Raw genomic sequence first — 25,576 nt, forward strand, 5'->3', positions numbered from 1 at the left:
TGCGTTTTGCACAGAATAGTGGTATCTCTCTCACCTTGGTCTGCTCTCAAGTCCTGGGAACGTCACACGTTCCCCCCACCCCTCACCTCCTTGAAGAACCCCCCCCACACACACCCGCGTGCATGCAACACGCTCTTGTGCAGTGACTGTCACATAAATGTGAGCCGTGTCCTGCCCGGTGCTCCGAAGGCTGGACGACTTGAGGACGCTGTTCTGCCTTCGGGAAGAGAATGATCCAGAAGGAAGACAGATACACACTCGCAACCCAAGGCAGTGGGAGATCCCATCCTGACCCGAGGGTCCCCAAAGTCGCTTGTTCCCAAAACTGCTGTGCATCAGAATCCTTGGGTAGATCTTTAGTAACATGCAGATTTGGGGGCGCCTGGGTGGTTCAGTCGGTTAACCTCCGACTCTTGGTTTTGGCTCAAGTCATGATCTTATGGTTCATGAGATCGAGCCCAACGCCGGACTCTGTGCTGACAGTACAGAGCCTGCTTGGGATTCTCTCTCTCTCCTTCTCTCTCTGCTCCCCCCATCACTCTCAAAATAAACTTTAAAATAAGTAAATAAATAAAATGTAAATTTCCAAGCACCACGTCAGAATTTCCAGAGGGCGGGGGCCCATGATCTCTAGTTCAAATGCTGTGCTCATGATTCTGATGACGAACCGGGTGAGGGAGGAAGAGCTGGCCCAGGTGATGGGACAGGTACAAGTGTCAGAGGCGGCTGTGTGGAGCCCGTGGAGTCTGGGGAAATCGTGGCTCCAAAACGTGGGAGCGCTACCTGGCTGTCCTGGGAGAAGCAGGACTCACACACCTGGGACAGGCCCCTGGGCGGGGGGGGGGTGGGGGGGCGGTGGCCGGGAAGGCGGGCAGAGGACACGAGACCTGGTGCCCCAGGCGACAGGACACGCGTCCCGGGATGCACAGCGGCGTCGGCAGAAATGGCTCAGCGGGGTCACGATGCTGGGTCAGCACCTGTCGGCATCCGGTTTCAGAGTGATCGCTAAGCACGCCTCTGGTCCTCAAGAGGAAAGACATAAAACCCTAAGTCACAGCGGGAAGGAAAAGCAAGAGATGAAGAGACGCTATTTAACATTTTTATACGCGGCTTTATTTCAGAATGGATTGTGGGCGGCTCACAAATGTGTTAATTAATCGTGACATGTTTGTTTCTGCACGGCTATATTTAGCAATACCTAGGATCATGTGTACCTTATTCGTGGTTTTAAACACTTTCCTCTGGCTTTGTTCCATTTCCTACTTTGGAGAAAAAGCCATTTTCTAACCACTCATCAGCAGAGTGCCCCGTGTACGAGGACGGCACAGCGGGACACGCGGGTCCCAAGACCAGCCGGGTCCGGAAGTCAAGTGCGTGCACCAGGCTTCACCATCGGGCCACCTGACAACCCAGCAGGACAGGGAAGGCACAGAGAATTTCTCGCCTTGTGGACGAGAGAGAGAAATCTTCGCGGAAGGCACAACATCTGAACTGGGACTACAGGATAATAGTTTAGCCGTAAGAGAACATTCCAGGCAAATAAAATAGCGTACGAAAAGGCACAAAGAAAGGAAATCACAGAGCAGCCTCACACACCTCTGTTAACAGTATTTGGCACAGTCCTGGCACACAGTAGGCACTCAATAAGTGCTGGGAGAGCAAATAAGTGTTTGGAAGGAAGCAGATTCTAACAGGGTGGTGAGAAATCAGAGAGAGCCTTAGAAGCAGCATGGAATATTTAGTCATTTGTGCTGCAAATCTGGGACCCAGTTTGCTCTGGGGTAAGGCAGTTTTATAAGATCAAGGTCTGCTTCAGTCACTCCAACAGTGTCACGCAGGGTGAACCCGGGAGGACTGGAAAACAGACCAAAGGCCAGGAGGAGCCCGGCTAGTAAGCTACTGCAATGGTCCAGGCAAAAGAAGAGAGTCTGAGCTCTGACAGAAGTGACTTGGGGGAGGAGGGCTGCAATTCACGAGGCACGTGGGAAACGGAACCCACAGACCAAGGACGGACGTGGTGTTAAACCTGAGTGAGGTGGGGGGTGCCTGGGTGGCTCAGTCGGTTGGGCGTCCGACTTCGACTCAGGTCGCGAGCCCTGCGTCGGGCTCTGTGCTGACCACTCGGAGCCTGGAGCCTGCTTCCGATTCTGTGTCTCCCTCTCTCTCTGCCCCTCCCCCGCTCATGCTGTTTCTCTCTCCAAAATAAACATTAAAAAAAATTAAATAAGGGGCGCCTGGGTGGCTCAGTCGGTTAAGCGTCCGACTTCGGCTCAGGTCACGATCTCGCGGTCCGTGAGTTCGAGCCCCGCATCGGGCTCTGTGCTGACAGCTCAGAGCCCGGAGCCTGTTTCAGGTTCTGTGTCTCCCTCTCTCTGACCCTCCCCTGTTCATGCTCTGTGTCTCTCTGTCTCAAAAATAAATAAACGTTAAAAAAAAATTAAATAAAACCTGAGTGACGCGGAAGACGGTGACCCAAGTAACCGAGACGGGTCACCTGAAAGAGCAGGTGTGAGTAAGCGACGTGTCTGTGGTGGGCCGAAGGGAGACCTCCTAGCCCCACAAGGTCGCGCTCTGTGTTCCTGCTTCAACCGATAAAATGGGAACCCCCACCAGCCACTTCCACACCGTGGGGAAGCGTTAGGGAGGAGGCCTGCGGCCTGGCTTCTCGTGCTCTGGGACCTGCCTGTCCCTGAACTGCATGCAGTCTCTCCCCACTCCTGCAAGCTCGCGGCAGGTGCCCAGGTCAGGGTCTAAAGCCTGCCTCCGCGGCAGCACAAGCCTGCAGCCCTCCCCTCTCTGGCACCTGCTGTGTGTCTGTCTGTCCCTGTGTCTCTGTCTCTGTATGTCTCTGTCTCTCTCTCTCTCTCTTTGTGCCTGTGTCTGTCCATCTGTGTGTGTGTGTGTCTGTCTCTCCATTTCTGTGTCTCTCTGTGAGTGTCTCTGTCTCTGTGTATGTCTCTCTGTCTCTGTGTATATCTATCTCTGTGTCTGTCTCACTGACTGTGTGTGTCTGCCTCTGTGTGCGTCTATATGTCTCTGTCTCCAATTCTCTGTCTCTGCCCCTCTCTGTCTCTGTGTGTCTGTGTCTGTTTGTCTCTCTCTCTCAGACCTGGAGGTACCGGAGTCCCACCACGACTGTCCACACAGCTGGCCGGACCAGACACGGTATTTTAATCCTCATCTAGACTCTTGCGTCTGTTCTCAACGGGCTGAGACCCAGAGAAGTGGCCGAGTGCGGGTGTTCGGCACGTCTGACCCCAATTCTGAGCTTGAGGTTCAACAAGAACAGGTAACGGTGCAACAGCTTGCCTGGAATTCGAGAGAGCGAGCAGGAGACCAGGGACGGTTCGGGGGCCGCTGTGAGGGCAGTGAAGACAGCAGCCCCTGTACTAGGGGAGGTGAGCCGCGCGGGGCGAGAGGAGGTCTCGGGCTGGGAGGGGCCTGAGACAGGACAGAGACAGGAGGGCGCCGGGCAGAGCAGGACAAAGACAGGGAGCCCAGCGCCCCACTTACTCACGAGCACAGGGGGTCACCGCTGGCAAACTGCGCAGGAAGTAGGGGGGGCGAACGATGGGGCCGCGGGGGCTGCAGGGCCGTCAGAGGCCAGTGCTAGACGTACTCAGGACGGGGCAGCCCGGCCCGCTTCCCGTCTGCACAGAAACATTCACACGGGACACAGGATGTGAGGTCCTCAGGCCTGCTCTTCACACGCGTGGGGACACTGCAAAACCACCCAAATCAGGGATTCCGCAGAAAGGCCAGTGTCCTGAGCAAAGCGCTAACGAAGACTGTGCTAGACTGAAAGAGATTGTGCGAAACATGACAACTGAATAGAATGTGTCAAACTTGGCTGGATCCCGAATTCTTTTCCCAAAGAACAAAACAAAACCAACCCATAAAGCACTTTAACAGGGAGACGGGAGATGACCGTGAAGATGTCGTTGTCATGACAGCGTCCTTGGTGTGGCCGCGCGTTGCGGTCATGCTGGCGAATGCATTTGGGGTGAAGAACCGTAACGCGTGCGACCAAACGGTCCCACAAAACAAGCGTGTGCTCCCGGCGCCGGGGAGGGAGGGGCAGACGAGGCCACGAGGAGTCAATTCAGCACGCTGACCTCTGCCGTCCTTCCCTGCCAAGAAACTCAGAGGGTGGGGCCAGAGCCGCAGCGTTTCAGGAACCCGCCGCCGGGGCCCCACCGTGCAGGTAGGAGAGAAGACCACTTCCTGTTCCTCGACCTCTGGCTCTGAAACGCTACCTGTCCTGGGGGGCCGGCAAAAGCTTCTTCTGCCTGCTGGAGGTACCAGGAGATTCAGAGAGCTAACAATGGGAGCCCTCGTGCCCCACGCAGTCCTGCCCTGGGCAGGAAGGGCAGGGCCATGGTGGACCGGCCGCCAGACCAGCCGAGCCCCGGCAGCCGGGCCACCAAGGCGGCTGAAATGCGTCAGAGAACCTGAATGATGGAGCCTGCTTAGCAAAGGGTCTCCAACCAGGCTGCACGTCAGAATTACCCCGGGGAAGTTTTAAAAGTCCTGATGCCCAGGATTTATTCCAAACCAATTAAGTCAGAATCTCTGGGGATCGAATGATATGTCCTAAAACCTCCCAAGGGATTCCGACGTGCAGCTGAGTGTGAAACACAGTGCCCCGAGGAGCACTCTGCACGCGTTAGTTACCACAGTCAGTAACTATGTGGGCCGGGCGAGGACCGTGGCCAGCTACTGATTTCTGCTGTCGTTGGGGTCTTCACCTGCCCAGATACCTCTTTCAAGTATCCCTAAGTCAGTTCTTGAGCTAAAAATAAAGGTTCTTTTTTTTTCATGTTTATTTTTGAGAAACAGAGACAGAGCATGAGTAGGGGGGCGGGGGGCAGAGAGAGAGGGAGACACGGAATCCGAAGCAGGCTCCAGGCTCCGAGCTGTCAGCGCAGAGCCCGACCCGGGGCTCGAACCCACACACCGTGAGATCATGACCTGAGCGGAAGTCGGACACTTAACCGACTGAGTCCCCGAGGCGGCCCGAGAATAGAGGTTCTGATGCGACTTGTTTCTTGAAAGACAGGAGCTCATCTACTCCCACGAAGCATAAACGTTGCTGTATTTTTCTGCACCTGCAACACTTCCTGATTCTGCAGGACTCTGCGAGGTCTCCCCCCAGCCACCGGCTGGGGCAGCGCGGCACACGGCAGTATCCAGGCGGAATGAGGGAGCACCTGCATACCTCCTCCACCCCAACACACGCACACACACACGCACACACGTGCATGCGCAGGCACACTCGCACAGGCGCACACGCTCACACACACCTGCTGCAAAGAACAACACCTGCATTGCTGCTGGTCCGTAGGCTTCCTGCCACTCTGACGGGTGCGGCTGGATGGCAATGAACCACAGGGCACCCACGGTGTCACGGAGGAGACCAGGACTTGACCCTTTGGCGTACAGTTGAGAGGGCTGCCATTCGAGGGAGCTGTGTGCATCACACGAGCGCACGCTGCAGGGACGGGGAGGGATGGGGCTGGGGGACACCAACCGGAAGATCTAAGCGGCATCGCCCGTGCAGCAGCAGGAACCCACTGGAACTCCCACGCGTTCCTGGTCGTGAAATAGGACCTGCGTGCACACCCTCTTCTCCCCTGGAAAGCGTGCTGCAAACGGGCTGGGAGGGAAGGTTCTCTCAAGGGCAGTGGGGTCCTGCAGGGTCCTCAAGGCTCTGAAAGCCAGCCAGGGGCCTTGGGCAAACAAAGGCTGACGTGGGGTCTGACTAGCCAAGTGCTTCTGCAGAACCTGGCCAGGGAGCTGAGGCTGCCGGCTGCGGGAAAACACCTGGAGCTGCCAGCACAGTCCCCACTGCAGTCCTCTCCTGCAGGCCAAGCCGTCCCCAACAGCGTCCTGACGCTGGGAAGATGCCTTTGGTCCAAAGGGCCCAGACCGCCCTTGACGTGGAGGCCGAGAACGAGCTGAGAAGGGCCATCAGACCAGAGGAGCCCCGAGCACGGGGGTGGATGTCATGGCTGCTCCCCCACCCCGAGCGCAGGGGTGAATGTCACGGCTGGCCTCCGGGCATCTCTGCTAACCACAGAGGCATGGGGCCGTCCTGGGAAACGTGGATGCGGAAACACGAGGACTTCTGGAGGGCAGGAGGCTGGGAGTCAGAGACGGGTGTGACCCCACACCGGCCGCCCCAGGGACAGGGACAGAGGAGGGGCCCCGAGGCCGCCAGCAAAGCGCTCCGGGCTGCGCACCACTCCAGGGAGAATGGGCACCCAGACCCGCCCGCACCCCCCAGCAGCTCAGGGAAGAAAGCCCACACTTCGGGAAGCACCTCAACTCTGACTGTCCCTGTCCCCCCGACGCAGCCCTCCTCTTAAAGTCCCGACTGTCTGCGCTTGAAATACCTGATCGATAACGTCAAACAAACCAACGTCCATGTGGCAGCGGGCATCACCACTATCACAAAGCACGATGGCGCGGTGTGGCGTGTGTGACAGTCTAGCTCACCCAGGGAGGGGACACGGCCCCTCTGTCATCACGGGTCCCACTGAGGTAATCTGAGCACATCCCCCGAGGGCAGGAACCTTGCTAAGTGGAGCCTTTATCTGCTTCCTACCAGGACACCCGGGTCCCGGCGCCTTGAGCCGCGAGGGGCGGTGATGTCAGCGCTCAAAGGCCACGGTGCCAGAGCCGCTTCCACCGTGAGTCCCTGCCCACCTCCTGGGCTGTAATCGGTGGCCGGGGTTGTCCTCCAGGATTTCATCATAGCCACAACCCTTTGGCAGATACAAAGAGGGAACAGGACGTCTCTGTCCCTTTACAACAAAGGCACTTTGCATTTGTATAGGGCACTTGCCGCATTCACTGCGTTTCCTTGTCGACTGCCTCGTCTTACCCTGATGAAACAAAACTCCATGTGTTTCTAACTGTGCCATAGAGACCGCTCAGGGATCAGAGCCAGTGAGACGGTGCTGGACGAGGACCGGCGCCCCAGACCGCCTCAAGAGTAACAAATCCCACATAAGCAGCAAATGGATCCGGCATGACAACGTGGCAGCTAACCGTGGGGAGAAGATGCATCCGGAGCGTGTGCGCGGGTCCAGCAGGGAACCCCGGGGAGGCCCAGCCGAGCCATGGGGGTCAGTACAGGCCGGTGCCAGAGGTGAACTTCAAGGAGGCAGAGACTAGGGAGCCCTACAGCCCTAACGAGAGGCCATTAGAATCTGGCACATCTTGTGGCCTAGAAACACGACCCAGAAATGTTTCTTGCTTTTCGAGCAATGAGGAAAAGGGCAGGAATGGATATCTGGAAGGGTGGGCCCTGGAAGTGGGCGGGGGGGGGGGGGGGGGGAGGGGATTGATTGAAAAACACAAGTCTTTACTCTTCATCACGTTGTGGAAAAGGGAGCTTCTGGAAGAAAAGCTGGACCAGGAAAAACAAGGTTTCTGCAGATCACGGGCAGAGTCCTCCCCCCGGGTCCACCCTGTCCTCAGAAATGGGAAGTCAGGCACTCACTCCTTCGGTCCGCTTGGGCGCCCACTGGCAGATTACTGCTTTTACCCTGGTGCCATTTAGGAAATGATGGCTCTCTAAATCATCCCCCGGGGCTGAGACTGAGCCACCTCCGCCTGCTCTGCCAAAGGCTGGCTCCGGGATCTGCACCCCGCCCGGGGGGAGGGGCGCTCCCCAAACCCCGACGTCCAGGCCACGTCCCGCAGGGTCTCTGGGGTGGGACCCCCGGAGCAGCATGCTCTAGGCCCCCCCAGGCAACGCCAACGTGCCGTGAGGTTGAGACGGGCTCTAAGCCCGTCCGTGACCTCGCTCACCCGCCGGGCAGGGAGGGACGCTCTGATGACACAAAGCACGTCGCACCTGCCACTGGCCTCTCCTTGGTCACCTCCCTTGCCATAATCACTCGGCAGGAGAACTCTGCCACGCACAGCCTGGAAATAACGGTGGCTGCCAGGCTCACGTTCCCTAGTCCATTTAGCTAATTAACGCAAAGCAGACACCTCGTCAGGCAGTGCGGTGGGTACAAAAATCAGGAGGGCAAAATCCCTTCAAAAAATACCAACGTGTAAGGTATGTGTACGAGCGACTATAACATAAGGTGTCGTGTAGCGGGGGCTCTGAGAGACTGTGAGGCAGGGATTCAGGGGGAAAAAAATAAGATCCCTTTTAGCTGGACTGAGCCCGTCTTCACAGCGCGCGCACGCACACACACACACACACACACACACACACACACACACACACGCACGCTCACACACACATCCCCGTCAGCACCCGATACAGCAAAATGTGCACAGCGAAATGAATTCCACTCAAATGACCGAATCAACTCAGGCCGGTGCCCACCCAAACCCACCGAGGCCAGTGTCCAGGATGTCCTGGCTCCCCTGCCCAGCCCCACGATGCCCAGGTTTCTCCAGGTACCGCCAAGCCCCACCGCGACCTCTGACGCCTGGTCTGCCCCCCACCACGCGGCCCGTGGAGTCCCAGGTGCACAGCCGTGGCCATGTGCCCCGTGGGGCGGCTCTGAAGACCGATTCCTCCCTGAGGCTGCGATCTGCCCCATCCCCCAGTGTTCACTGCCCCCTTCTCTCCGGAATAAAATCCCTCATCTTTGGCTGAGCATACAGCCCCCAAAATAACACCAGCTGTGCCCATCTGCCTAAGATCCGGCCAATGAGTTAAGGGGAAGAGGACTGTGCACCTTCGGGGACACGTCCCCGCAGAAACCACCCTCTCCCTCTTCCCCCTCCCCCCTGGGATTGACACCCTGGGGTGTCGTGGTATGACACCTGTAGGCTGTGGACTGGGCAGGAGTGTGTGCGGGTCCCCAGGTGGCCCCGGGGGCACCGTCCTCCTGACCACACCCCATTCCGGATGGGCTCCCTGCGTCCGTCCCCGGCAGCGGAACCCACCTCATCACCCCTTCCCGCCTCCCAAACCCGCAGCACCCAGAATCTCTTTCCACACTCACGAGAGAAGAAAGGGTTACAGAAAAGATCATTTCTATGACAATGGCCAGTGGTCTGGGGACTTCCCACTGAGTCCACAAACCCACCTAGAAGGTCAGCTGTGAGAACGCGCTTTGCTGACGAATGCAGTGAGTCAACTGGCCTCCTTTTCTGGTCCATGTGCTCTGTGGAGACCACAGGGGAAACCAAGTGTCGTCACTCTCGGTTGGTGGCCTGCAGACACAGGCCCCCGGGGAACGGCATGGAAAGTCAGCATCTCGCACAGACGGAAGCACATGGCAACAGTAAGAAAGAGAGTGAGCGTGGGCTCCAGGGCCACAGACCCGGGAGCAGGTGACCTCGAGCAAGGGGCCTACCGTCTGCCGGAGGCCATCGCTCCGCCACCTCACGGGATGCTCAGCCACACCCCCACCCCAGGGCCCCTCCACAAACCCCCCGGAGCCTGAACTTCCCAGGACGGGGGTGTCGGTGAGAGTTCTCCAGAGAAGCAGAGCCGACAGGGCGTGTGCATGTGAGTGTGCGTGGTGTGTGTGAGGGGTGGTGTACGTGCACACGTGTGATGTAAGAGCACATGTGTGCACGTGTGAGTGTGCATGGTGTGTGCGCATGTGTGTGAGCCTAATCAGCTGCCCACTCCCTCATCGCAACATGGCTTGGTCGCACGCACATATATGGTACATACAGAGAGAGAGAGAAAGATTTTGAGGGGCTGGCTCATGTACTTGCAGTGGTTTGGGAAGTCCCAATTCTGCAGCGTGGGTCGCCAGACTGGAGATCCAGGAAGGCCCGATGCTGCAGCTGAAGTCTGAAGGCGTCTGCTGCAGAACCGCCTCTTACTTGGGGAGGTCAGTGTTCGTTCTCTGAGACCTTCAACTGATTGGATGAGGCCCACCCATATTAGGGAGGGCAATCTGCTTTATTCAAAGTCCACCAATCTCAATATTAATCTCACCCCAAAATACCCTCCCAGAGACATCGAGAGTAATGTCTGACCACATGTCTGGGCACCGCGGCCCAGCCATGTTGACCTATAAAATTAACCACCACAGGGGGTGGCCATTCAGGAATCCGTATCTTCAATAACCTCTCCAAGTGTGATGTGAGGCACAGCCAGCTTTGGGGACCACTCTCGGGGACCCACCCCAAGGTCACTGGTGGCTCCAGGGTTTCTCCCTTCATCTCCACGAGGGTTCCTGGACTTCCTTTGTGAGGGGGAACCGGTCTTCCTCACGATACGGAGCGGGAAGGCGTTCCCTCGGCACGCAGCAGGGACACGGCACACGACGGACGCTCCTCAAGCCTGTGCTGCCCGCCTCCTGCCCCTCCCCCACCTCCCGCAGCCGAGACAACTCTCCAGACCCCGGGCAGCCACCGGGAAGCTGCCTGCGAATCACCAGGACACCCGCCAAATCACCGAATACCGCTCACTGGGTTCCTCCGTCGTGGCCGCCCGTGAGACGCACACAGGGCATCTTCAAATACAGGTAACCGGACCTTCCCGAGCAGTGCGCCCGGCGGCCCCGCAGACCTGTCTCCTGCTTCAACAGTGTTGGGACAGAACGGACCCAGGGACACCCTTCCACCAGCCTGCGACCACTTTTAACTGCTTTTCCAGCCATGACCTTTGGAGCCGTCTTCTCGGCCACCCTCTGCCTCCGGGACCGGACAACACCCTATTCTGAACTCAGCTCCTCGTTACCGATCAACCACGAGCTGCCAGGTTCGTCAGAATTATCCCACCGAGGTGGAGGCCGCCGTCAACGTCCTGGTCCACGCGCACCCGTAGGCCGCCTACCCCTCCCTCTCTCTGGGCTCCTATTTCCACCGGGAGGATGTGGCTCTGGAGGGTGTGGACCGCTTCTCCCACGAGTTGGCTAAGGAGAAGCGGGAGGGTGCTGAGCGTCTCTTGAAGGTGCGAAACCAGCACAGCAGCCGCGCCCTCTTCCGAGACGTGCAGAAGAGGTGCCGGGATGAGGGGGTGAAAGCCTGGATGCCACGGAAGCCGCCCTGGTCTGGACCAGGCCCGTTTGGATCTACACGCCCTGGGTCTGGCCCGCGCAGACCCCCAGCGCCGTGACTTCCAGGAGAAGCACTTCCTAGACGGAGGTGAAGCTCATCAGGAAGACGGGCGACCCCCTGACTCACCTCCGCAGGCCGGCTGCCCCCCTCCCCAGGCTGGGCGAGGCCGGCATCTCTTGGAAAGGCTCACCCCCCAGCATGACTCGGGGTCTCTGGAGCCCAGCAGCCCGTGAGGGGCCCCTCCGGCAGCCCCCGGATGCCAGGGCTGGTGCCCGAGCCTCTCTCTGTGGCCACCAGGCAGCTTTGCAACACCCCGGAGCCTGCTCCCAAGCCACGGACCAAATGGAAACAGGAAAGCTTTTTGCAGCAGGAAACAACAACAACAACAACAACCCCCCAAAAACTAATCATCCAGATACGTGGGGGAATATTTTTATAGGTATTTTATAGGTAGGTCCTATCATGTTTCAATGATCTGTACGTCTGTGTCTATGCCAATACCAAATGGTGGAAACATCTTTTAACTTGAATATACGAGTAGATATTAAAAGTCAGAGCTGCATGCTCAAAAATGAAGCCTGATGTAAACAATCCCGATCATAATTAGAAGCAACAACAACAAAAGCCAGCCCCTCCCAAGATGCACGTTAGATCTCCAGGGGGGATTCTGATCTGCAAAATGGTCAGGACCCACCAGCTCCACTAATGACAAACACAACAAAGCAGTGGACTCTACCATTTATCGCTTCTCGCACACGATTTTGCACAACACGGGCAGCGAGGTTTCACGGCGAGTGCTAAGTGCCTCCTGCATGCACTTCTGAAATTCCCGGCTGTTGGATACCGAGCAGAGAAGAGCAAAGCTGTGATGCAGCGCTGGGACGGTGCTGGGCACTGGCTGGGCTCATTCACTAGCTAAGTGACACGTTTGCGCCCCTGGCCTAGAAGGTGTAGGACTCAGATTTGTGCTTCGGATCTATTGCCCCAGCATCTATTGCCGATTCTGCACGTGGCTGACCTTCAGGGCTGCTCCCAAACGGAACGGGGAAGGAGAAGTCCTTGAACCCCCGTGGTTCTAACGAGGCCACCCCTTTGATGGAAGCGGGCTGAGATCTCCACACGGTCGTCACGACGGGAAGAATATGTAGACGCTTCTGTGCTGCTCTCCTTGCACCTGTGGGTCCCTGGATCTACACGGAAAGACCACTTTTCACCGGAGAAGAGCTTATTTTGAAATAACCAAGGGTCTTTTCCACGCCTTTTGCCAAGGATATAACAGCACGTCGCCTCCTTCTTAGGTCTATCTGTGCCATGTTGGTGAGTGGTTGTACCCTGGGGGGAAGACAAAATTCTTGTAGACAAAACGCTACACACGGTGAAATGGCCACTGACACGGCGTAGGGATGCCAGCCATTTCATCACTTACTGATTCCTGCGCTCTGAGCTCGGCTCTGGGGATGCCCTTGTGAGCAGGCAAGGTGTGGTCCCCGCCCCAGAGAGCTCACAGATCGGTCCGGTTCTGTCCAGCTTCAGTGACCTCAGACGCTCCACGCAGCCGAGCGGCCCAGACACACTGGCTGTGATGTCATCTCACCACTGAGCCCTCAGGTCTCAGTTTCCCCATCTGAAAATGAGGGGTCCGATCAGATGACCCGTAAGGTCCAGATTTAGCATTTCATCTCCTGGTCACATGCTGACCATCAGGACTGGGTCCCACATCGTGCTAAAGTCTGGGGACTCAAGGAAGGCCAAGACACCGGTGTCCACACCACATCTTCTTTGTCCACTCATCCACCGACGGACGCTTGGGTTGTCTCTACGTCTCGCTTACTATAAATAAGGCCACTGGGTACACGGGGGTGGCACGTCTCTTCGGCTTGGTGTTTTCATTTCCTCTGGATCGATAACCAGAGGCAGAACTGCTGGGTCACAGAGTAGTTCTACTGTTAACTTTCGAGGCTCCGCCATACTGTTTTCAGTAGTGGCCGCACCAACTTGCGTTCTCACCGGCAGGGCACGAGGGTCCCTTTTCTCCACATGCTCACCCAACTTTGCTATCTCTTGTCTTCCTGATGCCTGTTCTAACAGGAGTAAGGTGGTGTCTCATTGTCCCGATCCCTGAATCTTAATCCCCTTCCTACTGACGTGGTAGATGGCCGGCACTTATGGTACCCGCAAATGGCCTCGCCATAGCCACACCTTTGCCTGTGACTCTGTAGTCCCTCCCAGTCCTACTCCGTGTTGGCGGAGGTCACCAAGGAGACGCGACCAATGGGTGGCCGGTGAGGTGGACCCTGGTGCCCAGAGCTCCTCACCCACTCTCCTACCTTTGGGATGCGGGTTCCACCTGCCCTCCCCGCTCCCGGGACCTGCCCCCAGGACAGGCCTGAGATGGTGACGTGGTGTTGGGACCACGTGAACAGATGTGGCTGAACCCCACGAAGGCCTCCCTATAAGCTTCTAAAACAGGTGGGGAGGGGTGCAGAAATCTACCCGCCCTGTGGTTGCCCGAGACAAGCCTCCTGCGTAGGCTCCCTGACTTACCCACCTGCCACCTGGCACGGCCTGCCCCCTGCACAAACCTGGGGAGCTTCTGAACCCACACCCTGGGCTCGGCCGTGTCACTCGCGTCAGCCCACAGGGCACTAGGAGGTCTGATGCAAACCAAAGCTTGAAAAAGCGCCCGCGTGTTTCCACTTGTTCTCCGGCTTCTCTGTGACGCAGTGAGCAGAGCCTGGGCGAGTCGCTGGAGGACGAGATGCGGAGCGGGTCCAACTGCCCCCGTGGAGGCCGTCCCAGTCCAGCTAATGGCCTGTGTCCAGAGACACGCGTGAGCCTCAGGCAAGAGCAAGTGACACCCCTTCTCCCTGTAAGCCCAGCCAGGGTCAGGGGACCAACCAGTGACCCGTGGACCCACGAGAAATAGACGTCGTAGCTGTTGCTGACTGGCCTGACCCTCTATGATGGTGGTGATGAAGAAGCAGGGAGGATCCGGCCAAGCAGCCACAGGCAATGGGGAGCCAGAGCTGTTGTAGGGTCCGCTGCCTGTCCTGCCGCGGCCTTGGGGGCAAGCGAGGTGAGGACAGAGCCCCCGTTGCCCCCACCACCCGGCTTCCGGTTCAGCAACCAGCAACCCTGGGACAGCACCGCTACTCACACGGCGAGCAAAATGTTCCGTCCTTCCCTCTAACGAGGACTTTGCCGCAGAAAGCGATGGAAAATACATTATACATGAGACACAGTTTCTGAACTAGTTGCAAGCGTTGTTCTAGGATATTTTTACTTTTCTTCAAACATTCCCTCGAGGGGTGAACTATCCTACCAAGGAGTTAAACGGAAATAGAAAAGAGCCTTAAAGGAATCCACTCGGCCCCATCATGGTGAGCCAAGCATATTACAGGGTCCCTGTGGCTTTGGGGATTCCTGCCTTCCCTTTAAATAGCTGAGCGATATTACCGTCGTGGTGGTCGGTAAACAGCAGGTGTCAGAGAAGCAACAACTTCCCCTATTTTGTGATTAAAAATGTTGACTTCAGATCCACTGACTTGAGAAACATGAGACCCCAGAACAGTAAATCTCTCTACGCCCCCGACTTCCTCATCTATTAATCATTAGTGCTTCACAGTGTCGTTATGAGGATTAAGAGTTAATTCTTCTAGGGGTGCCTGAGTGGCTCGGTCGATAAAGTGTCCAACTTGGGCTCAGGTCATGATCTCATGGTTCGTGGGTTCGAGCCCCGTGTCGGGCTCTGTGCTGACAGCTCGGAGCCCGGAGCCTGCTTCGGATTCTGTGTCTCCTTCTCTCTCTGCCCCTCCCCCGCTCGTGCTCTGTCTCTCAAAAATGAATAAACATTAAAATATATATATAAAAGAGCTAATTCTTTAAAAAAATTGTTAACGTTTATTTATTTTTGAGAGAGAGAGCGAGAGAGAGACAGAGCATGAGTGGGGGAGGAGCAGACAGAGAAGGAGACGCAAAATCCTAAACAGGCTCCAGGCTCCAAGCTGTCAGCACAGAGCCCAGCGTGGGGCTCGAACTCACGAACCGTGAGATTACGACATGAGCCGAAGCTGGACGCTCAACCGACTGAGCCACCCAGGCGCCCCAAAAGAGCTAATTCTTTTAAAGGCAGGCAGTGGTCACTCTGAAAACAGAAACAGCTCCTGTCCCCAGCACATTTTAGGAACCCGCCAGCCAACACAGACTTCCATTCTGGAAAGTTCCTGAGCCAAGGATGGTCGCTCTCTAAGGCATTCCACGCAACTGCCTCTGAGTTTATGTGTCCCTTTTCAACTGTATCGTGTCCCTCAATTAAACACACCGTTCTCTCCAGAGCCCAAAGGAAGAACAGTGCCAGCGGCTAAAAAGACTGGCGATCAAGCCAGTTCATTGTGGCAGGAGTGCGGGGAATTATGGGAAAGGCACCGTCTTCACTGTTCTTCCGGTAGCTAATGCCGGACAAATGACGTGATCCAAAGTGATGTGGGTCTTTCTCTGGGCTCTGGTACAGGAATGCATTTGGCAGCCTCCTCTGAGGTCAAAGAAATTGGGACAGAGTTTGAAACGGCCTATTTATAAATGTACAGAGTCAGCAAACAGCTGATGTGTGGCACAGGATACAATCGGGTTTTTAAAAAAAAAGACTCCCCCTTATGTAAGCAGCACAAGCTTGCAGCATCGGTCAGCCACCGCTATAACAACGCTGCATAACAAATCCCTCCAGCATTCAGCGCCTCGCAACAATAATCATTTATACTTGCTCGCACAGCTGAAGGTGGACTGGGGGGGAGGGGTCACTGGATCTAGCGGGCTTGGTTCTGAGCTACAGCTGGGCTGGGGTCTGCACCCCGTGCCCCCGGGCTCCTTGCAGTGGGTTGGCCCCAGTGACGTCAGGTCAGGCGAGCAGGCACTCCCAGAACTCGGAAGGCCTGGCAGAGCCCAGTGTGCGTGCAGAGGAGAGGGTCCCCGCAACCGCTGGCTTCGGGGAGGTCATGGCTTCAGGGACGTGACCCCACGGATACAGCGGAGGGTGCAGAATCGGGAACAGCGGTGTGGTCTTCCTACTCGACCACTGCCCACCTCCGCCAGCTCTGCCTGCGGGATCACATCGTGGAGTGTCTGCGGCGGGTGCCGGTTTCACACCGTTCAGCTGTACTTCCCGCCTTGACCCCTCCCCCGAAGCAGGTGTGGCTCGGGTAAGCACGAAGGGGGAGGGGCACAGGCGGTCAGGGTGGTAACTCCTGTGGCCTTATCACCACCCCGTTCTTCCCAGAATAAAACCTGGTGCACCTGCCGCCTCCCACCTGGTTACACAGCCCCAAAGGACGCAACACCCCCCGCCCGTCCTCCTCTTCCACAGCCCTGGAGGGAGGGAAAATCATCCATCCCCCGGGGCTCTCTGCAGCCACAGAGGTCAGAAAACCGACAGTGAGACTGGACACAAGCTTGCGGAAGTTGGGGAAAAAGGAGGGCCGCAGCTCCGTCAAGCCACACGGCGCCCTGGGTCCTGCCACCCACGCAGGCTCCGGCGAACGCGAGACCATCAGTGACACACGACCAACTTGGCCCAAGGGAAGTGACACTTGACACGTCCCAGGACAACCAAATCCAGGGTGCGACGACCACAGCTCGCCAGGAACCTTCTCCCCGAGCTCATGCCGACCCTGGGCTCTCACTGAACTTCCTTTCCTGAACTTGGAGAGGCAGCAGGGGCCCCTCGTCAGACGCTTCCTGCTCCCACCCCGCCCTTCTCCGTGACCCACGGAGCCGACATCCTGCTCCAGTGGGAGAGCGGCTCACAGAGTGGTCCTGCCCTAGAACGTGAATCATACGCACACGTCAACACAAGAACCCTGCAGTTCAGACAATTACCCAAAGAACACATTTCCTGATAATTACAGAGCTTGAAATGGATCCACTTGAAAATCCCTTCCTTCCTCCCGAGAAAGCTGAGGAGGTGGTTTAACAACAATCAGCTGCTGAAATGCATCACATTCTGGGTGTTAGGAGACAAGTTCCAAGGAATTTCTTGGAAGGTACAGTTCCCAGAAGGTGGTGGTGTTAACCAGACCCACTCAGCCTCCCCCTGTGCCCGGCACGGGCTCAGACTCTGGCAGGAGGACCAGAGCTGGAGCCTGGGGGAGGCTGCCGGCCATGGGCCACCGCACCTGCACCCACCTCAGCACGGAAGGCATGCCCCGGGGGCGTTCACGGGGGTTTTGGCAGCCACCGAGGGTCAGGACGACAGCAGTAACGTGTGACGGTGTCAGCCGTTCTGAGCTGCGCACACCTCTGTCCTCCCCGCTAATTCCCCAGCAGCCTCCCAGGGGAGGGGTTGTGCTCACTGCGCCGGGGTTAGAGTCGCACTGAGGGCCTTGTGGATCACCGGGGCAGGGGGCAGGACGGGGAAGCAGCAGAAGCCTGCATACGTTACCTCCTGTCCGCTAGGGGCCTTCTGTGTAGACGGCGAGCACGACAGAATTACATGTGATATGAAAGTACACATCTGATGTAAGTAGTAAGTGTAGTAAGAGAGACACGTTCCCGGCTAGGTTCTCGCCCGGCCGGTGGCGGGGCCGAGGCCGTGAGGCTGCAGGATGAGTGATCAGTGATGGAGCACGGCTCTCACACCTGCAGACTTGAAGTCAGTGTGCCCTGTCCTCTGCTGTCCACTGGAACTCTCCTTGCTGTCCCCTGTGTCTACTGGAACTTTCCCCCCTGGTGTCGCCTGCTAACATTGAACGAAACATGCCTTCATGGGAGCAGTGGAGGCTGCAGCAAGGTGGGGTTTTGGGGGGGAGATGAGGGGACGGAGCCCATGAAAAAGAAAAAAACAGAAAAAGCCCCTTGGAATATGTTTCCTGGAGCAAAACGCCTCATCTACTGCATACAGTTCTAGAAACTGTATGCAAACTCTATGCAAATTTGCAAATGGTAAAGCTAATTCTTGCTCAGCCCCTTTTCTTTCACACCCTTGGCTTTGACCTTCAGGCTGTAAGGCAGGACTCTGGCAGACACGGCCAGGCCACTGGTCCCTGTCCCACCAGAGTCAGTGGTCAAGCAGTCAGAAAGGTGAGCAAGCCTGATGTGAAGGATGTGGATTACTGCCTTGCCAGAGAGTCTGGGGTGGGGGGCTGCGGTACATTCAGGATGGGGGAAAGGGATGAGACAGACACTTAGCTGTCAGTCGTAAAGCACCAGCCAAAGACCAGAAGTCACAGCCGAAGGCATCACTGGTGCCCAAGATATTACCTGGGAAAGTAACTCACAGATTCATGAACTGCCCTTAATACCAAATGACACGTGCCGTTCTCTTAAGTCCTTCTTTACTCTTGGATCACTAGTGTTTTCATATGCTTCTCATCATCTGCCCATACTTCCCTGCTGCCTCATCCAAGACGTGAAACTCTAACACACTGAGTGTCTGAGAAAACATCAACGGGCAAGTAATTGGCAGGAAAAATAATTAACTTTTGATTAAGCTCGCTCTTCCAATGGAAGGCATCATTATTGAAATCTAGAAAAGTTTCAAAAGCTTGCACGATGATTTTCCTTCTGTCGATGCTGGCAAGGTATCTGTTTCTCTCCTACTCACAGGAGGCTCAAACACTCCTTTCGGGTTGACAGGTGGCTTTACGGTGTCCTGTATCCCATCCGCTCTGAACAGAGATGGGGATGTCCTCTGGCTCTCGGCTGTGGGTACCGCTTCCTCTACCTGCAGGTTACTGGTCTCTACACTTCGCTGCTCTCTGCACACACTTTCCTGCTGGACGGTGACGTCCCTCTGCCATCGGGCTTCCCCAGCTATGTCTCGGAGAGCACGCGCACCCATGAATGTGCATGCACACGTGTGTTCCGGAGGCGCCCGGCGGCTGTGACCTCTGCCCGTCCATTCAGAACAACTCTCCGAACGCAGGCTCCCCTTCATCACGCTTCCTGTCCCAGCCCTGACACGCTCCCCGTGACGCTGTCAATCAATCTGCGAGGCTGAGTGGCAGTTGAAACCTCAAAGGAAAGCCAGCAGCTAGTTCAAAGCTTCCTGGAGCCGGGCAGGTGCATCCCCAGCGCCAGCCAGGAACAAAAGCCACAGGGGCAGCATCAGGTGCAAATGCCATCCATCATCACGCAAAGATAGAGGACCTCCCGATCCAACCAGAGGCACCCGCAAGGACACAGCGCCACCACTCTGGTGATGGCCGCCACTCTAATCGGCTCCTTTCATCTCTGGAGGTTTCCACACGCTCCCACCTCCCCCGCCCCTGCCATTTGCCTTCGGGGGAGACGGGGCTGGAGCAGGCATGAGCCTCGCTGGCCCCTTTTACCGTGTGACCGGCCACGACCCCGTGGCCGTCCACCCTCGGTGTGGCGTTCCTGCACTGACCTTTCTCAGGAGGAAGCAGATGCGTTCAATGTTCCTCAGCCGTTCCCTCTTCAGGACGCAAAAGAGAGGAAAAGAGGGGAGGTTGGAGGTTAGATGTTCTGCTGCGAGAACCTGAGAAGCCCCCACATTCAGCCCCCAGTACAGGAGGCAGAACCCACCAGAGACCCCTCCCGGCCACGTGGCCTGCATGCTCCCACCCAGCACCTCCTAACGAGAGTTTCTGCTCATAGAACTCGCTAGCGAAAAAACAAATCATCCAATTGTAAATGGGCAGAGGATCTGAATAGATATTTTCCCAAAGAAGACATACAGACGGCCAATGGGTATGCGAAAAGGTGCTCATCGCCCATCATCAGGGAAATGCAAATCAAAGCCACGGTGGGGTACCGCCTCACACCTGTCAGGATGGCCCAAATCAACAACACAGGAAACCACAGTGTCAGCGAGGATGGTGCGGAGAGAGGAGAACCCTCGTGCACTGCTGGCGGGAATGCAAACTGGTGCAGACACTGTGGAGAACAGTATGGGGGGGGTCCTCAAAAAGTTAAAAATAGAACTACCCTACAATCCAATAATTCTACTTCTGAATATCTGCCTGGAAGAAACGAATCACTGCCTGGGAAAGGTATCTGCACCTCTGTCCTCACTGCAGCGTCAGTAGTATTTCCAATAGCCACAACACAGAGTCTACCTAAGTGTCCCTGGATAGATGAATGGAAGAAGAAAATGTCATACACACACACACACACACACACACACAGCATATACATACTATTATATAGTATGATATACACACATACACATACACAGTATGCATATAGTATGTTATACAGTATGAGATACGTACACATATATACACACAGCATATATACAGCATACTATTACATAGCATGATACATGTACACACGCACACACAACACACACAAACACTGGAATATTACTCAGCCATAAAAAAGAAGGAACCCCCTGCCGTTTGTAACAACGTGGACGGAGGAGAGGGCATTATGCCGAGTGAGGTAAGCCAGACAGAGAAAGACAAATCCCGTGCGATCTCACTTATGTTTGTGGAATCTACAAACGTACAACAACAACAAAGCAAACTCCTAGAAAAGGAGATCAGAAGTGTGGTCATCAGAGACAGGAGTGGGGGAGGGGTGAAAAGGCACAAACTTGTGGTTATAAGACAAGTACCAGGGACATCCTTCCTGGCGCCCACAATCAGCCCTCCTGGGAAGACCGCTTGGGCCCACTTGGGTCCCTGGAGCACGGGTGTCCTGATTTGTGTCCAAGGTAGGGTGGATCCCCGCCATTGGTTTTATTTGTCTAAAGTGAGTATATTTAGGGGAAGTCATCATCCCACTATGCCCCCAGACTAAGACTTCTGCAAATGTCGAGGTCCCTGTCTGGAGTCCGGCTCACTGCTGGGGACAGGTGCCTAATGGCTGGGCAGGTGATGACGGTCACGTCACACACCGTGTGTTACCTCCCCTTTCCCGCAATGACTTTCTTGTTTTCTGGAGCCACTGTGAGCACGGCTGCGGCATCTGCCGGCGCTCTGTTACCGAGGCAATGTGGTGGCCGTGGATGTGACAGTAATGAAATTCCTCGGGGATCTGGAGGAGACAGGTGGCTGGGACACTTCTATTTCCCTAACTGACTCATCCAGTGATTCCTGGGCGCCCTTTAAGAGCCCACATCAGGACAGATTAGCGCCCACGTGGCAAGGAAGGCAGACCATGCGTGTGCGTGCCCACACACGCACGTGTGCGCCCACACAAACCCCCATGCAGCTGGGCATCGAGGCTGCCTACGTGCAGAAGAAGGAAAGGTGTGCAGAACCAGGCACAGAGAGGGTGCCGTGGGACACACGGGCTGGTCCTCAGGGGTCAACAGCTCCCTCGCTCCGTGGCGACAGTGAAGGCCCCACTGGGAAAAGGAAGGGAAGGGCTAAATGAGATGCTAGAGTAACACGGGGGCCCCTTCCTCCTCCTGGAAGGGGGTCTGCCCCGAGGGCCCAGCAAGTCTGTGCTTTAGGGGATCTTCCTAGAGCAATTGCTTATAAGCTGAGTCCACCCGGGGCTGGCGTCACGGCCCAGGGGGGCAACTGTTCCGAGCCTCCTGAGGCTGAGCTGCCTCCACGGAGGCCGAGGTCACTCCAACACAGTTAATGAGGCATCTAAAGCGCTTAACTTCCTGCCAGGGAGTAAATCCTAAGAACCAAGAAAATGTGCCTAATATTCTTCCATGTAGGGTTTTAACAGATTTTTTTTTTTTTAAATCCCAGATAAGAGGGACGCCTGGGGGGCTCAGTCGGTTGAGCATCCGAGTTCGGCTCAGGTCATGATCTCATAGTTCGTGAGTCTGAGCCCCGAGTCGGGCTCTGTACTGACAGCTCAGAGCCTGAAGCCTGCTTCCGATTCTGTGTCTCCCTCGCTCTCTGCCCCTGCCCCACTCATGCTCGCTCACGCGCTCGCTCTCTCTTTCTCTCTGCTCCTCCCCCATGTCCTTCCCATGCTCGCTCCCTCTTTCTCAAAATAAATAAACTTTCAAAATCCCAGACAAGACTCCTTTCCCTGGGCCTTCAGTCTGTCTACACGTTTGGCCAGCAGGGTCCAGGCTCCTTAATTACATCACAACCTGTTGGAAGCGTGGCTCTAATGACAGGAGTAAAGAGCTGAGGCCCAGCCTCCAGGCTCACCTCACCCTGCAGGATTCACTTTCATCAACAACAGTTGAGCTCCTACTGTATGCAGGCTCCGTTCTTGCTCCGACCCTCAGCAGAGGCCGCCTCGGCCCCCGTGTGGGTCCTGTTTCCTCCGTCCCATCTGAACTAAGAAAACTGCCTGCTCCGTGACGTTTGTCTGTGGGTCGGATTTGCAGGACGGAGCTGAGTGGAGGACACATTTCTGCAGTCGCGTGACCCTGGGGTCATTTCAGAAAGCCCTGGGTGTTCTAAGTGAGCTGCGTCCTGATTTGAGCCCGGACAGCTAGGAGGACGCAGCGCAGGCAGCTGACCCCCCGGGACGCGCCCTCTCGAGCTGAGCAGCTCTGTGCCCTTGGCGGGTGCAGACGAGCCACTGCCAAACAAACGAAACATCCAGAAAGAAGTGAGGCCTTTCAGGCCCTGTGGAGCCAGGTTAGCCGGGGTGGGGGGAACACTGGCCGATGGAAACCAGATGGATTTTAACGCAAGTTTCATAAAACTAAGGAGTTTCCAAGTGCCTCTGAGGGAGTCTTTCAACTTGTAACAAAATTCTGCTTCCCACAGTCGACTTTGAAAGGGTTTGGCTCTACACCATGGAACCAAAGCATGGGTGCCAAAGGGATTCTGAAATCAGGCTTTAGGAAATCAGATCTCCGAAAGAGACAACACAGAGGAGGAGGTCAGAACACAGACGGCACACCTCGAATCCTGACCTCGCCGCCTGCGAGCCGTGGGCCCCTGCGCAGGTCTGTACTCGCGGTAAACGATGCCGGTGTGGGAGAGGATCCTACGTTACACACACGAGGTTCCCGCAGGCGGAAAAGACTACCAAAACCCGGCGACTCCAGTAAAAACCCTGCAACTCCAGTAAAAACCCTGCACTTCACGGAGGCGACCCTGAAGCCTAGTCCCCTGGTCTTGTGGTTCCTCCAGGGAGCTTAACTTTCTCCAAGAACGGACCCCTGTGTCCCTGTCACTAGAGAGTGATGCCGCGAGCCTTCCAGGTTAAGACAGCGTCACACTAGTAAATCCTGCTGGTCAGTCTACAGCCTCTAAATAAAACTATCATCAGGGCGCCTGAGTGGCTCAGTCAGTTGAGCGTGTGACTCCTGAGTTCAGCTCAGGTCATGATCTCGTGGTTTGCGTGATCGAGCCCCACGTCGGGCTCTGTCCTGACAGCCCGGAGCCTGGAGCCTGCTTCAGGTTCTGTGTCTCCCTCTCTCTCTGCCCCTCTCCTGGTTACATTCTCGGTCTCTCTGTCCCCCCCCACTCTCAAAAATAAACACTAAAAAATTTTTTAAAACAAGTATCAACAGAGCTACTCAAACCAACACTTGCTTCCATGCTGGAAGGGCCTGGGAGGACCTTCATCGGTGCTTGGGCCCCATGAGTTCAGATGGAGAGATGCCCCCTGAGTGACCCGCGTGCACCCCATCCTCTGAGCCCAGCAGTGCTGGTCTGGAATGAGTGTGGACAAGGCCCTGTCCGCGTGCGTGGCCGGTCCCCGGCTCCGGGAAGTAGGCTGCACTGACCCGAGAAGCAGAGACCCCACCCACCCCTTCCCTACGAGCGCCCCCATCCCCCTCCTGCACCAAGGCCGCTCTCCACGCCCACCTCCATATGGGAGCAGCTGACAACTGAGAGGGAGGGGTAGGAGCCGGAGCGGCGACCTGGGGCAGAGGGGCTGTCACCACACCGACGACCAGACCGCGTCGGGTTCCCCAGCGGAAAGTGAGTCGGCCTGGGCCCACGGAACCTCTCAAGGTGGGCGTCTCCTGGGCGGCGGTGTGGGGTCAGGGGCCCCGAACACCCACTCTGCACGTGTCCCACTGAGACGCTGGCCAGTGCCGAGCACGAACAACCACTAAGGAGGCTCCCGTCCCCCACAACATGCTGGTTCAATGACGAATAACCACAAGACAGCACGAGGCCTCAGCACGGCAGACCCCCCCCCCCCACCTGGGTGACTGGGGTGCTCATACTTGTGAGTTAAGTGGAGACGTCCGACCTCGGGCGCAAGATGTGTCCTCAACAGCCCGGAGCCAGGCACTCAGGGCTGGTATGTCCTTCACCCGCCCCACCCGTATCAGAACCTCCCTCCTCCACAGGCCCGTCACCACCCTGCCCTCCGCCACCCTGCCCACTGCCCCCCTGCCCTCTGCCACCCTACCCACCACCCCCCTGCCCTCTGCCCCCCGGCCCCCCATCACCCTGCCCTCCACCACGCCCCTGCCCTCCACCACCCTGCCCTCCACCCCGCTGCCCTCCTGAACCCTGCCCGCCACCAGCTCCCACCACTTACCGCGTGAACAGGGTTGCACTGGTCTATGGGGCTCTTAAAATCTGTCCTTAACTCATCGAAGGCAATTATCTGAAACGAATACGCAGAATCGAGATGTTAGTGCAAGCGTGAGCCAATGCACCAGGCCACAGGCTCCCTGTAGATCTGCTGCAAATGATACAGGGGCCGGGGAGGTCAAGGACAGGAGGCTGGCTGGAGTCGGTGGCGGTCAGAGCTGGCGACAGACGCCTGGGGCTGACTGGGCTCCTGTGTCATCTTCTGCGTCCGCTTAAAAGTCCCCCAATTAGGAACAGGCCAGGTGCTGCATAAGGCCTCATCCTTGTGACTGGTAGACAAATAAGGCCCACAGACCTCATACGCAGCCTAGTGAGGACAGACGACAGAACCATCCTCTCAAAGCTAAACTCACTCACAAACTAGCCCTAGAGGAGGTCAGAGGCCAGGGCCTCAGGTGCACAGAGCTGGCGGGTCAGGAGAGGCAGGGCCAGGCCAGGGGGGTCTGCAAAGAAGTCAGGAAGGAAGAAGAACTCAGTGGGAAGCTGTTTCTTTTTTCAAATTTATTTATTTATTTTGAGAGAGAAGCAAGAGAGAGTGAGCACACTAGCAGGGGAGGGGCAAAGAGATGTGGACAGAGGATCCAGAGAGGTCTGTGTGCTGACAGCACAGAGCCTGACGTGGGGCTTGATCTCACGAACTGCGAGGTCATGACCTGAGCCGAAGTCGGACGCTTAACCAACTAAGCCATCCAGAAGCCCCACGTCAAAGTACTTTTCAAGGTTCCCCCCTTTTATATGAGCCAGCAACACTTTTTTTTTTAAGTCTGTTTATTTTGAGAGAGGAGAGAGAGAGCGTGCACAAGCAGGAGAAGGGCAGAGAGAGAGAGGGACAGAGAGACCCTCAAGCAGGCTCCACACCGTCAGCACAGAGCCCTACACGGGGCTTCATTTCACGAACCACGAGATCATGACCTGAGCCAAGATCAAGAGTCGGACGCTTGACCGACAGAGCCCCCCGGGGGCCCCCATGTGTGAAGCTGTGTCTGTGAACTTGAGCCCTGTCTGTGCCACCACTAAGCCGAAGCTAACTCATCACAGAGGTCCTGCCCCAGACTCTCCAGCCTCTCCCCGGCCCCAACCGCCACAGGGTCACAGAGCAACGACTCACTGGCCAGATGGAGTCCCCACGAGGGGCCCCA

The 25,576-nt window shown here is 56.6% G+C and overlaps 1 protein-coding gene across 6 annotated transcripts in view; it reads right to left on the reverse strand.

Annotated features, from left to right (window-relative positions):
- CNIH3 (cornichon family AMPA receptor auxiliary protein 3) overlaps positions 1-25,576 on the reverse strand; it is an 89,412-nt gene that overhangs the window by 22,462 nt on the left and 41,374 nt on the right. For 4 of the 6 annotated variants that reach the window (XR_008293216.1, XM_053209429.1, XM_027046416.2 and 1 more), the window contains exons 2-3: positions 24,382-24,450; positions 19,376-19,423 (exon numbers count right to left, since the gene is read on the reverse strand). Coding sequence is in view for 5 of the 6 variants with exons in the window: in XM_053209429.1 (XP_053065404.1) it covers positions 19,376-19,423; positions 24,382-24,450 (117 nt within the window). In the remaining variant the exon portion in view is untranslated. The remainder of the gene's footprint in view (positions 1-19,375; positions 19,424-24,381; positions 24,451-25,576) is intronic. The other 2 variants (XM_053209428.1, XM_027046417.2) reach the window with 1 other exon arrangement.

Source organism: Acinonyx jubatus, chromosome E4 (assembly GCF_027475565.1).
Source record: "Acinonyx jubatus isolate Ajub_Pintada_27869175 chromosome E4, VMU_Ajub_asm_v1.0, whole genome shotgun sequence".
NCBI classification, from domain to species: domain Eukaryota; kingdom Metazoa; phylum Chordata; class Mammalia; order Carnivora; family Felidae; genus Acinonyx; species Acinonyx jubatus.